The sequence below is a fragment of the Enoplosus armatus genome, chromosome 23 (assembly GCF_043641665.1).
Source record: "Enoplosus armatus isolate fEnoArm2 chromosome 23, fEnoArm2.hap1, whole genome shotgun sequence".
In the NCBI taxonomy this organism is placed as follows: domain Eukaryota; kingdom Metazoa; phylum Chordata; class Actinopteri; order Centrarchiformes; family Enoplosidae; genus Enoplosus; species Enoplosus armatus.
Window position 1 is genome coordinate 10954089 of NC_092202.1, and position 15632 is coordinate 10969720.

At 40.7% G+C, this 15632-nt stretch overlaps 1 protein-coding gene across 1 annotated transcript in view; it reads right to left on the reverse strand.

The window, feature by feature from the left end:
• Window positions 1–333: 333 nt before the first annotated feature.
• LOC139305797 (pyruvate carboxylase, mitochondrial-like) overlaps window positions 334–15632 on the reverse strand; it is a 258603-nt gene continuing 243304 nt past the window's right edge. The window contains exons 23-27 of the mRNA XM_070929746.1: window positions 12512–12686; window positions 11768–11841; window positions 2243–2383; window positions 1781–1882; window positions 334–483 (exon numbers count right to left, since the gene is read on the reverse strand). Coding sequence (XP_070785847.1) covers window positions 334–483; window positions 1781–1882; window positions 2243–2383; window positions 11768–11841; window positions 12512–12686 — 642 coding nt within the window. The remainder of the gene's footprint in view (window positions 484–1780; window positions 1883–2242; window positions 2384–11767; window positions 11842–12511; window positions 12687–15632) is intronic.

Here is a 15632-nt window from a genome sequence, read left to right on the forward strand (position 1 = left end):
CTGTACTGATATATACTGTGTTTTGACCTAATGACCACACCTAGGGAATTAGATAGAGTTTGATTAGTGGTACCATCCAATAAGAATCTCCTATCAAATTAATATATTATTTAGGATTGTCATATCTACTATTTACACCCATCAGGTGTGTGGATATGTGTCCCCAGTGTAACCAAACAGAATATGTACAAATTGGGGGCCAAAATGTCTCACAGGATGAGTCATCTCTAATGAAAATCCTCCCGTTCCTCCGCCTCATCATTTCCAGAATCAGATTGTCTAACTCCCCACTACTACTACTACTCACTACTCCCTCCCCCCCGCCCTCTCACTCTACTCCTCGATTTCCAGTATCAGGTCATCTCCCTCCAGGGAGGCGTCGGTCGTGACATGGACTGCCTTAACAGTCCCGGTCACTGGGGAGTTGACCACGGTCTCCATCTTCATGGCTGAGAGGACACACAGCGGCTGACCCTTCTCCACCTGTCATGATTAAAGACAGTTCACAGAGCATTAAAAACACGAGTCACATGTCCAGATCAGTGAACAAGAACTGTAGCTGAAGGTTAACAAGACGAATACACTAGAAAAAGCATAGGACACAGGTCACAAACAGGCGGCCCGGCGCCGTCCTGTACGGACTCGGACCTATAATCAATAAATTATTAAGGGATTTTAAATTTTGACGGGGCGCTTCTATTTTAACCGGCGCAGCTTTTCTAATCTTTACGGCGCTGGTTTAGCGGATCAGGAAACTCACAGACCAGTTGCATACAAGTTAAGCCAGCCCACGTGATGCTACTCAGCCAATCAAATCTGTGCATTCCAGGCGCGACTCTGAATACAGACAGACGAGAGAAGTGAGAGGCGAGTGACAGGTGATAAGACGATACAGGGGGAGAGACTGTTAAGTCAAGATGTGACACAGTTAACAAAGAGAAAGGGAAACTCAAGCTGCTGCTAAACTTTATTTTATTTTTCTAAAAGCACTTTATTTTAAAATGCACAATTTTTCAAAAGCTATTTTATTTATTTTCTCTATTTTATTTTTAAATGCAGCCCTTCTTTTACTTAATGGGAGCAGAGCATTATACATATCTACAGTATTATATATGTGTATAGTTCAATGTTAAGTGAATATTGTCAAAATGTTTTTGAATTGTACTTTCTTTATTTGATTTGACAGTCAGTTGTTGATTACATGCAGACGTTGATACAACTACGAGGCTACTTCAATATATATCACACTAATTCTTAAATGACAGTGCAATACATATATATATATATATATATACATTGCTGCTGTATATACTTTTAACTTTATCGTTCACTTAAATATTGTAAATGTGTATATTTTTTATTTTCTATTTCTTATTTTTATATTTTGTACATACTTTTATTTCTAAATTGATGCTGCTTTCTAATCTTGAATGGGAGCATCAGTACTGTAAAATTTCCCCCCAGGGATCAATAAAGTTTTTCTGATTCTGATTCTAAATCACAACGCAAGTTAGACATTATGATGTTCCGGACCTTTGCTTGAGGAAATCTTCTCTTCGAATTGTAGTTGAATACCCCTGGCACAGGACATAAAGGTCCTATGCTTTTTATTGATAACGTTTATGAACAACAAATGCAAGCAAGGACTGAACATATTATCAGAGTAAGTAATACGGCCAATAACAGTTACTGTAAACGTGAGTTTCAATTTAAAGGGACGGTTCACCCAAATACAAACAACTTAGCTACTGTATGCAGGTGTTTTAAGTGTTAAACTAACCTTGGATCCGACCTCCACTTTGACCTCCAGGACTTTTCCAGGCATGGGTGCTCCCACCTGACCCTTGATGGATTTCTGAGCTTTGGGATGGAACTTCATTTCCTGGGTGGAGGGACGAAGAAGAGATTTCATGCATCCAGGCAATCGACACACGCCTGCCTCCATTTATCCACTCATCCAGCCAACGATCCATCCATACAGTCATTCAACTGCCCTTTGAAATATTCCTTCATGCTGAGCCTGCATCTACCCCTCACAACCATTTGTTTCTATGAATAAAAATCACCTGAGATTGCCAAGTGCACGGCCATAAATCTTTTTTTTCCAGAACCTTCCCTTCCTCTCTCCCTTTATCCATCTATTTATCGTAGATGCAGACATATGTCCTTCTCTCAAACGATCCCATCTATCCCTCATTTTTCCATCTACCAAGCTATTCCTCCCTCCACCCCTTCTGTGTACCTTCATGGCGACGGTGTCTTTAACCAGCACAGATCTCAGCTGTCCGTTCAGCTCAAAGAAGACCTCTCTCTGGCCGGCCTTGTTCAGGTCACCCAGTGCCAGCGCCTTGATGTGGAGGGTCTTCCCTCTCTCCAGCTCCACCTGAGATGAAACAAGTTGGGAGGACACAAGAGAGAAAATGGAAGAGGAAGAGAAGAGGAAGGAGGAAGGGACAGAAATTAGATTATGTGAGAAAATTGAAATTAATACACGGGTGCCTCGCTCACAAGTCCAGCTAAAGCAATAAAAAGACTGCCAAGCTTAGTGAAATTAAAAAAATTGAAGTTAGTGGAGTGAGACAAGCACAATGCTTCCTTCTATTCCTGATTTCTTTTTACCACCAGGCTGGGCTGGAATATTTCCCAGTATGCACTTGGTGTAGGGCAGAGAAACATGCACAGATTCATGAGGGGGGTCAAATAAGGTAGCATCTTTGAATTCTGTATTTTACACTAATGTGCAACTTCTTTTATTGCGATACATTAAATTAGTGACTGTACTCTTATCAGCTGCCCATTTATGTTTAACTCTGTCTGCAAATCAAGTGTATCTCATGGGACTGTATGTTTCGAATGGGATGAGGTGGAGCTCCTCAATAGGCCTTTTTTCATAGCAGACATTTTAGCCCCTTTCACACATGCAGTCTAACCCTGAAATGTTCAGGAACATTTCCTGCATGGAGTCATGTGTGAATGACAGCAGAGTACAGCAGGACACAAGCACAACACAACTCTGATGTGTCTAGGATGATCCCCACACTCACTCATCTACTCACTAAAGCCTTTGGTCGGTCACCAGAGTTGGCTTTAGAAGTGATCGATACCTTCCCTTTCAGGGGGTCTCAGTCAGGTTAATTCTGCACTCAGTTTGATTGACAGCTTTCACACCAGCCTAAACAAACCAACTTAATAGACAAAAACACCAGAGTTTGTTTGAACCACTCCCTATTAGTTTTACCAAACATGAACCTTTTTTGAGACATGACTCGGGGGGATTTAAAGTTCAGCTCAATGGCCATTTGACATTTATTTTGGCCATGTTATTGACTATAAATTGATTTTGAGGGAAGAGATAAAAACACAGGAGTTATGCGGCAGTCTGAGTAAAGACCTGTGATGAACTCTCCAACTGTACTCTGTGTGGGCACTAGGCTACTACCTAAAGAAACAAGACACGAGTCTGTGCTGCGTGTTTACACCAGACAGGCCTTTCACCAGACGTATAAATTCTGACATCAAATAGAGAAGGAAGTGGTATATACAGAATGACAATCTGAGAGATAAAGAAAGGATGGCAGACTGGGGGATATAAAAACATTTTCCCGGCCTTTAGTAGAACTGTAAACTCTGACTTTACCTGCCACCTGTAAAAGTGTCGTTTTAAGACAAAGACATTACTCCATCTCTCTGTATCAACAGCAGACAGGCTCTATTTCCTCCTCATATCAATTCCGGTCACTGCCGCTTTCTGTCTCGCTAGTCTTTCCCTCGACACCGGCCACTGTACTTCTTCATTTATCTCACGCCTCTTCTCAAATCTCTCATCTCACCGGTCGGAAACTCATTTTTTCCCCGTCTTTCCATTTGTCCAACTTCCTCTGTCTGGCTTTCTATCTCTCTCTTTGTCAGTCCTCCCATGTGTCACAGCTTTCCATTTTGTACTGTTATTTTGCTTTCCTATTTCTGGGGCCACTCTCATCCCATTATTAATTTCCCTCTTCTGCCTCGTATCTGTCTGTGGCTCTCTGTCTATCCTCTGCTGTGTCTATCCTCCCTTCCCCCCCCTCATCCTCTTTGTTTCTCACATTGCCATCCCGGCTGCTTAGTCTCCATTGATATTCCAAACTAAGTCTCGGTGCAAAGACCAAAATACACGCCGCTGCAGGTATGTATTGATCTCAATTTCATTCTGCCTCTCTCTTTTTCTGGGTGCTCTGACTCTTCATCTATTTCTCTCACTCCGTATCTGGTAACAAAACCTTTCTTTGCATGCATTTGCTCTCTCTCTGGCACTCCATCTTCATCTCTCTCCACCCTCCTTTACACTGAACCTCTCTCCAGCTTGTGCTGTTTTGTCGGGCTCTTGGCAGCTCTTTGCAAAAAACAATACTGCCTTCCCTTTTCCAACTGCGTGGCTTCAACACTACATCTCAACAACTGTTCCCATGAAAAATACAATATGTGTCTCTTTGAAGAGTTGCACAAGATTTATGAACCTTTTGAAGATGATTTTGTCTAAAGGTGTAACCGTGTGTGTGTGCCAGTTTTATACAGAGCTAAAAAGACAACTTCAGTGTGCTGTGTCGATACCTAAAACATCAGATATGCATTAAGACTTCTCATTTGTATAAAATTAATCTGACAAGCTCACATACTCACTGATGTTAGTAGTTAGTACCAAACCTCCCACCTCCCCTGCGGTTGGCTTCAATTAGCTGCTTTCCTTTTTAATCCACTTCCAGGTAAAACTCCACGGCTCATTAAGCTCCGTGTCCAAAACATTCAAGCTCTCATTAAGCTAAATAGCCAACATGTATCAGGATTTAAGGATGTAAAGATAAAAATAAAATTCTCTATTCAACAACGGGCTTCTGAAACTAATGACACATAACTCAGAGACCAAAACTACGCCCCAATTCCCCACTTCCACCTCTAATTTATATAGTATGTATAATATGCACTACATACTAATTCTTGTAATATGTTGTTGTAAAAAACACTTGTCTCACATTTCCACACTACATCCCTTAGTCCTGCTTAGAATAAGTATGTAACATGGCAGTAAGACACAGCCCCAGTTGTTCACCGACTGAACATGGCAGTGTGTGAAATATTTCACAGTGTGTGTCTACTTCACTGAAGTCAAAGTCAGCATAACTGAAATGCAATATTTGTGGCAAACTACTCACAGTTAGGTTAGGGACTACAAGTCGCTTGCTTAAACATCTTATCTACGAAGCATCAAGTCAAAGTAAAGACATGAGTCTTGATAAGGGCGAGTGCCCCGCATTAACTTGCCAGTGCAACCAGTTCATCACTGGGTGAGGCATTAAAAATCACCCTCAAACTACAATTACAATACAGATTCAACGTTGATAAAGTTCTATTTAAGTTGACCGTAACCACCCAGCCTCCTCCTGTTTTGGTTTCTTATTAGCATACTTCATGTGCATTATGTATGATCCATATCTCAGCGATGTATCTGCTGCTTCTCGTCTATACAACCCTCACATGCTGCTTCCATTTATTAGGAAGTGCCCTCAAGCACGCAGCTATTTCTGTCAGACTCAACTGTTTATCCATTTGGTGCTATAACATCTCTGACTGAAACATGTTTCCCATTATGTTTCACATCATGTTTTTGATGTGACTTTATTAATGACTTCTGTTGTCTGTGACAGAGTAATGAGGTGACTGTGGTGAACAGAGCTCCATGTGTTGGTGTCTGTGCACGTTGGCACGGACAGGGTGTGTATGACTGGGTCCATGTTTGTGAAAATCTGTGTTTATATTTCCGTCAAACATGATGAATACCATACTGAGTCATCAACACATGCCAGATAGGTCAATGTTTTTTTTCTCTTGTTTGTGCTGTGTGCATGTGTGGGTGAATGACAGATCCTTCAGATGCCAGATGACCAAAGTGGTCATTTGGTCTTTCAAAGGCAATTCTACAGAAACGTTCCAAAGTGGGCTTTGTCCAACTTAACAAACTCAAGTTTTTCAGAAACTGGCTGAAAGAAGCAACGACGATATACAGCTCTGAGTCTAGATACTACATTAAAAGAAAAGAAAACTGTGTGGTTGTGTCCTCCCACCACATTCCCAACACAAAGAGGAATCCACGCTCGCTGTTCACTCTTTGGTTGATAAGGCTCTTGTACTGGATTTACAACAGGCTTGAAATGAAGTGCAAAACAATACCAAATGATTACTGTGAAAGCCTTTATATCTACTTCCCACAACATCAACAACTCGGGGCTTTAGGTCTATCTCAGCGCTCAGAAAGATTTGGTGCTTAAATCTGTTTTGATCAAGATTCCCGCTGTGTGCTTCACACACGCTGCCAAGAGCTCATAAACCGCTTTTGTTCCAAATATACAGGTAATATAGTGTGGCTGAGAAAGCACTGCAAGAGTCATCAGCAATGGACGGCTGCCGTCTTGTGCTTCTGTCACTGTGGATTTACCACAAACACCAGCAAAGGCTCACAATCACAAGCTCAAAGGCTTTTCTTCTGAAGAACATCCATTTTATATTACAGATCATTTAACTGAAAAATGTTTTATACTTAATGTATTTGTTGCATTTATCCTGTACAAAACCCTGTTAGCCATGATTATATATTATTTTTATCTATGGCTTTTTACAGGTACGTGTATGTACAGTGGCAGATTATACGAACACTGCTAACTCTATACACATGCTCTCAACATAAAAAGGTGTAGCAGAGCTAGGTGGAGGACTAGGGTGTGTGATACTACCCTAACTTTAACACTCACCAAATTGCTTTTGTAGCATAGTGCCATTTACTTTCCCCTCGGGGTCTTCTCTGCCTTAACAGTGCCGATTGTAATTCTACAAAGCAATCAACATTGCAAAAGTCGCCACGCATGGGCGCAAAAATAAATGGGCTTCTTATGAGCACCTAATAATTACCATTTCTGAGTCAGGCTGACACATACAAACACCCACACCACCTGTCTGTACATCTGACAACAATTGTTTTCTTCTGACATGTATCTCAAAAGGTTGCAGCAGCTGCCATTCACTTGGCCGACAGTCAACCTGCCTCTAACATATTTATCACATCAAACTGTCATGGGTATCACATGCGCACACCTCATATCAACAAAGAGTCGGCTTGCCAGGAATGGAGGCAACTCAATTTTCCTCAGTGATGTCTATCTATCTTTTAACATTTTCAGTGCGTCTTTCATTGCCAGATCATAAATATTTAAAAAGACATAACCCCGGCTATCAAATACAGATGAAGTAAATGTGACACTGATGCAATATGCATCTCATGGTGTGTTCTTATTGTGGGTAGAAACATAAATAGTTTCAAGATAGCAACATTTATGCACACTGTCGATACCTGCACTATAAAGCGTTCATTCTGAGACCTTCATCACACAAACTAATCAAACATTTACATGATGAAGGTCTCACAACTGAAATGTCGTGATTACATGATACATTTTTGATGTGCAGTTAACGACAGTGTGCAGGAGTGTTCCCATATGTTCTGTAGGTCATCTCTCCTTATGTTCATACAAAGACCCTGAAGTAATTCCCACAAGATAGTAATATAAATCACTACTTTGATTGAAAGTAAATGCTGTTCGTAATATGCAATACTCATGAATTACACAAACCACAATGAAATAAATGTATCTGTCTCATAAAGAAGTGACAACACATGACGTGAACCTCCTTTCATGAACATCGCTAGTAAAAATTGGATTTGAAATGACAACAGCAACATCAACAGGAGCTTCTTTCTGCCCGTGAGGAATTCTGCTCAGTAAAAGAAAGAAAACAACTAAGAAACCTCACGCTGCCTGTGACAGGTCACTTTTTTGACATGTTTTTCATTCCATCTCTCGCCTGGCACCAGTAATCGGACCTGATCTGGTGGGAGTACCCATCGTCCAGACAACAGAGGGAAGTTTGTCTCTGCGGTGATGTTGAGCACAAATCCGAGTGTCTGAAAGTCCTAAAAATGACAACAGTTTCTGATGGATTAGAGATGAGATAAACAGCAGCAAGGGAAGGTGAATGGTGACGATAGAAAAGAAAAACAACAGCTTTGCATTTGGGAAATGTTTGAGTGACAAGTTTTCCACTTAGAGTGAAGAAAATAAAACTGAGTTACTGAAAGCCAAGAAAGGTTAAATACGAGCTTTCTCCTTTTAAAGAAGGGACAGTTAGAAAATCTATTTTACTGCAGGAGGAAGCAAATACTGCCATGGGCGATAGTCAAATCTATCTATCCCGCTCTACAAGTGTGGCTTTTATAGCGTTTTATTGGTTATTTAGCCATTTCTGTTGACGAATATAGTTTGGACTACAAATCAAGAAGGTTTTATTCAAACAAATAATTTAGTATGTTGTAAGGATTTGAAAAGAACGGCACAGCACAAACTGTGGCTTCAAATTAACATACTCAAATCTGTGTTTGGAGGTCTGACTGTTGGTCTCCTGCCAGATTTCTAACTATGATAGAATATAACGAATGATGCACACCCTGGGGTGATTGACAAGAAGGGAGGGTGGGGGGTCCGCCTGTCTCTAGGGTCACTACTAAATCAGCACAATCAATGAAGCTCCTGATTCTTTGATAATAATACAGCAGCAGAGACGTAGTGCTCCCCGTGTCTCTGGTAATATAAAAATCAATTAACACCAGCTTGGAACCATTTTGCTGCAGTGAAATGAAGCAGTAATTAAACACGGTTGCCTTTGGCCGCTCTGAATCACTGTCAGTTAAATCTGTGTGTGTGCTGCTCACGACGAGAGAAAAAGAGAGGGATGTAGAAGAAAAAGATGATTTACAATGAATGATGTGTTCTACTGGGATTAGAATTATAACTAATGCTGGTGGAAAGAGGAGTTTGAGTGATGTGAGTGTTGACAAGGAGCCTTGTGAAAATGGTGAAAGGCAACAGGTGGCTGCAGATTCCCTTTCATATTGTCATGCACATTTTAATTCCATCAATGCACAAAAGTGCTCTTTCAAAGACACATTTCATTTAAGCCATGAAAACAAAATGTTGCAGAGGGGATAATAGAGCGATGACTCACCGGAGTTTTCTTTCATTACAGAACTTCACAAACTATAAATGTCTTTCAAAAAGTGGATTTTAAAACGCCTTGGAAAACAATAAAGTTGTTCCGTTTGAGAAAGAAGTTCTAAAAAGCTTTAATTGCAGTTTAGTTTTAATTGTTTGTCTAAAAATGCTCCTAAGGTCTGGTCCACAAAGCTGAAACACTCGCGGTAGGCTGTACAAGTCACTTGTAACTACTTTCCTATTTTCTTTAGAAACATACTTGATGTACTACAATTTGAGGGGAATTTATTGCCTTTTGAATTAAACAGGTTTCTCACAGAGAAAATGGCAGTTCAGGGAACTATTAATATTGATGAAACTGAACAGAGATTTAGATTCTGAAACAGGAAACTATCCTTGCTTTTTATTTATATGCTTCAATTTACAGAGAAATTCCGGTATTTACTGCCTTCCAACTACCTACAGTATTCATCTGCATCGGCTGGTTGCCTCGGAAGTAGATTCATACGCAGCTAGCTACAACAACTAATTCAACCAAAGGCAATGAAACAACACAGGGACTTCCAATTCATCAAGGTGAATAAAGTCCAACTTAGTTACAATACAGAGCTGAACATTTTACATACATAAACAAAATCATCTTTAACAAGATCACTCATCATTTCTCAAGTCTTTCAACATCAGGCCTCGTCTCCTCGTGTTCACATCCTGAAGCACAGAGGCAGGCTGAGCCATGCACACTGCCACCTGTCTCTCTTACAAACAGACAAACACTGTCACAGCCATCTTCTCTGACCTGTCTCACCTCCCGTTTGACTGCTTCACACTGCTGCCATCTGGTCACAGGTAAAGTGTCGCACTGTGTAAGAGAAATGTTTTTTCCTGTATGGCATCACCGCTCTAAAAGCACATTACACTCAAAACAACTGCACTGCTTTTCTCAAATAAAAACAACACATCTTACTATGCCTGTGTTCCCTCTATCAAATATTAATAGATTTGTATGTTGTAGTGTCGGAGTTTACTGCTCAAATATACAAATAAAGCTCAAATATATTCTTCAACATTGTGTCATTGTCCTTTCTACACAGTCTAGTATTAAACATTGAAAAGAAAATCCTCCCCATAACTTCATGTAAAAGTTAGACAAGGGTAGATTTTGCTACAGCCTTTTAAAGTTTTGAACATCGTACCAAGAAGCATTTCTTTACGTGATGACATATTGAGTGGCAGTTCAGTTCAGTAGCAAAGCAAAATTTCTCTTTGATCTGACGTCGGGTTCTGACATCTGTCGCAAAGGTTACCGTTGGTAGTTTCAACAATCTCTTTGAAATTCACTCTTCAATCTGGACTCGAACAATCACTTCAGTTTGAGTTTTGCTCATCAAAGTGGTTACTGCTGTCATTCTCCTGAAATGTTCTCCGTTTGCACTTTCTGGATAACAACAGCGTCTTCAAACCTGCCGTCTCCCGTTCTGAGACAAACTTTCAATCGGTGCAGAAATATTTCTGCTGACTGTTTATTCACATTATGTTAAAACCAATTTCCAGCCTGCTGATTCTGCTAATGTATGTTTGGAGCTGACAGGAAATTGTTTGCTTCTTAGACATCAATATTGGCCAGGAACGTTTCAGTTTCACGTTTTGTGGCTTTGCAGTCACACGTGACAGCCAATTACTGCATCCTCTTACCGAGGGGTTGTTACAGTCCTGTGCCGCGCTAACTTGTTTGCATGCAAAGCAATTCAACTCATTTGTTTCATCCCTTCATTGGTGTGCATGTTCTGCTGCCTCCCTGTTGGAGGATAAACGAATGGTACAAGCTTTAGAAAACAGTTACATTTTGGGTCTGAGAATCGGTCCCTCGGTGCCTTTCACTGGCCTGCTCTCAAACATCATACAACAAAATTAATCTGTTATTTCTGTGCGGGAAGGCCAATCTGACGGCCGGAGGGATCAGAAATGCTGTTTGTTGTTCCCTTGATAAAGTGTTAATATCTCGGTCCTCCCCGCTGTGTTATCAGCACTTCACTGCGACTGCACCAAACTGCATCACATATCAGCCGTCTGCAGTGATGGAAAAATCTTTTCCTGCTGATAATGTCTGCTCTTTATAGAACTGTTATTACATCAGAATTAATTAAGGAGCTAAATGGATCATTAAACAAATGTTTATTTATATTAAATGTATTATCATAGTATTAGTAAGGATTATTGAATGATAAGACATCACATTAGCTCTGTGAATTGCACAGATCTCCTATTGTCCAGGTATTTTTGCTGTTATTTGTTCATGTTTAGCTTGCATAATTGCAAATGTGCCGTGAAAGTGCAGAGATTCTGCAATAGACGTCTGAACTGTTGAACCCTGCTCAATCAATCTCAAGTCTTTTCCAAGCAAAAATGAAACAATGGCTAATGTTAACGTATGGCATCGGTGCACTTCCATAAAATAGGATGACTTATAAAAAAGAAAAGGTCAAAATATGTGCCGCAAGGGTCAAGAAATGCCGACTTTTTGTCCTCTATATACAGTGGGCCAAGCACCAAAACACTAGATCCCGCACTTCCCACAATATAACAGCCTTTCATTAGACCCTTCCTGTCTGGCAGACGACCACGTTCTCTATGAGTTCTCCTTTTAAAGGTCTGGCCTAAAAATGTTAAATGGTCTGTAGTTTGAAGTCGTGTACCTCAAACTCCTCGGCGATCTTGGGTCCATCCAGGAACAGCCTGGTGCTGAGACAGTCCACTGGACCAAAGTTAGCTGGAGGAAGAGAAACAGAGGAGATGTTGATATCAATGCAATTGTTTTGTGATTAGGATTTTAATCCTTGATGATGAAGAATAAAAATGTACAATATGTATGTGTTGGTTGATGATCTCTGTTCTTTAACTATCATACACATTTGGTACTGTATATGGAAGTACTTGCAAGTATCGCATAACTTCAAACGCATACCTGTTAAAAAATGCCTTTACTGCTGTTTTGTTCCCCTAGCACCAGTCCTTGCTGCTCTGGTTTCTTATTTTTGCATTATGTAAATTCACCATCTGAATGACAGTGTGTTGTTACCCCTTTGTGGTTCAAAGGCACTCTCCCCTGAATCTGAAGCATGTGACTGTTTTCCAATATGTAAGACTCGTGAACTGCCAAATACAAAAACAATTAAAAACATTTCTATCTAATGAGTGTTCCTGACTTAAGGTTGGGCTGCCCCAGTTTCAAGCCCCAGTAATAATACAAATGAGAATGGGGGAGTGTGTGTGAGAACGAAACCAAATGTACTCAGACTTGTTCAATCTAACAGATTCAATTTGATCAAATGCACATTTCAATAATTAAAAATTGGAAGAGAACAATTACTTGGTTCCTATTCTTAATCCATTATGAAGTGTCTGAATACAAAGATCAATTATCAAGTCTGCCGACTCACAAGTGAATTCCTTGAACTCCTGGAACACCTTGGGGTACATGGCTGCTGACATCACATCCTCAGGGGTGATGTCATCACTGTGTGCCGCTCGGAGCCCCTCTTCCAGGGCCTTGAAGTCCATAGCTGGCAGAGAGGCGCCGGGACGACCCTCAATACGGGTAAGGGACTTCAGCACCTGGAACGGAAAAGGAGGAGGAAGATGGAGAGAAGATAAAAGGGGTGCGTTGTGCACAACAGAAGAGAGAAAGGTGAAACAAAGAGATTACTTCAAGTTTTTAGTTTATAGTCATGCATATTATTATAGTCTTTCTGAATGTTGTCGCACTCATAATATCCCCATGGGACCGTGGAGCATGTGGGATGTTTAAAGTGCTGGTAAAACCTTCACATTGCACGTCTGGATAAAAGCTGCACCCTGATAAAACACTAAAGAGACAGAGAGGAGGAGGAAGGTGGAGACACAGGGGGAGCTGTTTTGAGTGATGGGGAAAGTGACGGAGAGAAACATTTGTATCAGAGAGAATATAAAACTTAATGCGAGTCATTTTTTTTTATTTGCATAAAAGTGGCACCACCGTTGTGTTAATATCTGCAGTGATATCCACTTCAGTTCACTCCATCTCTCTCTCTCTCAATTCATATTTTTCTCTCAAGTCAAGTACCCTCAGCCTATCACAGGCGACTGCAGTGTTGCCGCATCGTCCTTGTTCTTTCTGAGAAATAGTAGAGGAGAAAGACGGACAAGAAAGAGGATTACAGCTGCTATAAGACCAATGACATGACATTTTATCTGCCCACACACTTGTTGGCATCTAACACAACATGTAGAGACAATCGATTGGAGGCTACAAGAAATGTTTGGTGAAGAGATTATGTCAAGACATGGGGATCTCGCCTAAATGCCGCTGTTTTGTTTTTCTTTTCACAGACTTCTTCAGCTCTGAGCAGGAATCTCCATACAATTAGCCTATTTAGTTTGCTTCAGCAAATGTTTCTTGGAAATATACATAAAAGTTAATAGCAAAGCTTTTTGTGCTACCTACCTCTGTGTGTGTGTGTGTGTGTGTGTGTGTGTATGACTTTATATATCTTAGTTTCCCTCAGGCTAAAACAATTACTGCCTAAGCTAACGTGCTATATTATATCGGTAATCTTCATGCATGTTTGCAGTCATTTACACTTTTAAGCATCAAATTACACATTCAATTGATCATATGTCTCCTGTGTGCGTACATACTCTGCATATATCCATGTTACGTTTGCAAATGTGTGCGTGTGCTGCCCTATTCTAGGCAGTGTGTGTTTCATATCTTCACTAGTCTGTGTGTATGTGTAACATATCGGCACATTTATGTGTGTGCATGTGTGTTGTGCCTTGCGGAAATCTCCAGACAAAGGGCCCAGTGCAATGCTATTTGTCACAGAGCGAGCGGTTCAAAGATAGCTGACTCATTTGTGAGTGTGTGTGAGAACGACACTTCAAAGATGGCAGGCTCATTGGAGTCCCTGCTCATTAACAGTGTGTCCTCTGAGGATGTCGTACACCTAAACTGCTTGATTGTTTAAGTGTGAGACTCACACAGATAGTGACTGCCTGTGTATGAGAAAGAGTGTGTCTATATCAACAAATGAATGAAAGACAAACTCCTCCTTCAAGGTTACTTGCCCTTTCTCCTCATTTCTCTTTAAACCACTCAAACACACACTCCCACTCTCTTTTTTTTATTGTCAAACCTTTTTTTTCTCCTCCCTTCTTCTCGAGCGCGGTACTTTTTAACAATAATCTTGTTTCTTGAATTCATGTTCTCCATCCGGCCTCCGTATTCCTCCCTCTACCCCTATCTCCCCGTCCATCCTCCCACCGTCTGCCTCTTTCTCTCCTCTGCCCTCCTGTCTTTCTTGCTTTCCTCTCCCTTGTCCATTCTCTCTGTCCACCCACGCTGCAAAATGAACTGCGCGTGACAGAATGAAGATGAGGAAACGCCTCAATTTACCACTTTGTGTCTTGAAAGGTTTTCCCCATGCATGCAGACAACTTGTGAGACTGAAATGAATGCGTGTGATATAATGCCGAAATGACTGCTTGCCAACTAATTAATGCCACCAAAGCTCCATTAAAGAAACATTACTTCTCCCATGCTGCTAGCATGCAAAAATAACCTTTAGCTACAGCACATAGGGATGCAGATATCCCACTGCCTTACACGCACAATGCAATTGGGAGTATATATCTATGCTTGCATGCAAATGCAGGCAAGAACATTTACAGCTGCTAACTAATAAGCTAATCACACTAGAACTTAATAGTAACAGCCACATACACACACAAACACTCCAACAAGAGTAAGATGAACTGATTCAGTGAGGTAGCAGTAGATGATGGCACAAACATACCAGTGACTAACATGGCTCTGTTTTAACAAAACTATTTAATAAATGTTTTACTTTGAGTTTCTTCCCTTTGAACAACATACATAAGTTTGACACCAATTATTTTGATTTATACTCTAAAAGAACTCCAAGATATTCAATGAGTGACAGTAACATTTATCAGATTTATCTCAAAACTTACAGCTTGCACGTAAACACAGGCGCACACAATAAGCACACAAATGAAAACATTGTGAAAGGAAAGCAAAAGTGATTCGTACCAAAGCTGCTCTCATGAATTTAACTGATTCCGAGGGATGGAGAGAGCGAGTTCTTCAGTGAGCTGTGTGCGGAAAAGCCTCTTGGTGTTTGTGCATTAAATATCACGGGTGAACTCTTCAAGGCAGAGTCATTGTCTGCAGGGGAGATTTGGAGGAATACCCTGACTTTCCTGGCTGAGATGAGGAGTTGGCAGCAGTTCTGCATGTGTGTTGAGGCTTTGCTTGGAGCACTATAATGCAGGCTACAGCTCTAGCTCATTGTTTATATGCTTAATGAACTGGCTGGACCTCATGGAAAACACAGTGTACAACAACAAAGACATGGAACACAAATATTCCCCTCTACAATTGAACTTTAGCATGTATGTATGAAGGAACATGGTAGCCTCTCTGAAAATAAAAAAAGGACACCTGAAAATCTGAATGAATAGAATGAAAAGCTGTCCACCATCTTGTTTGTTTAATAGGAC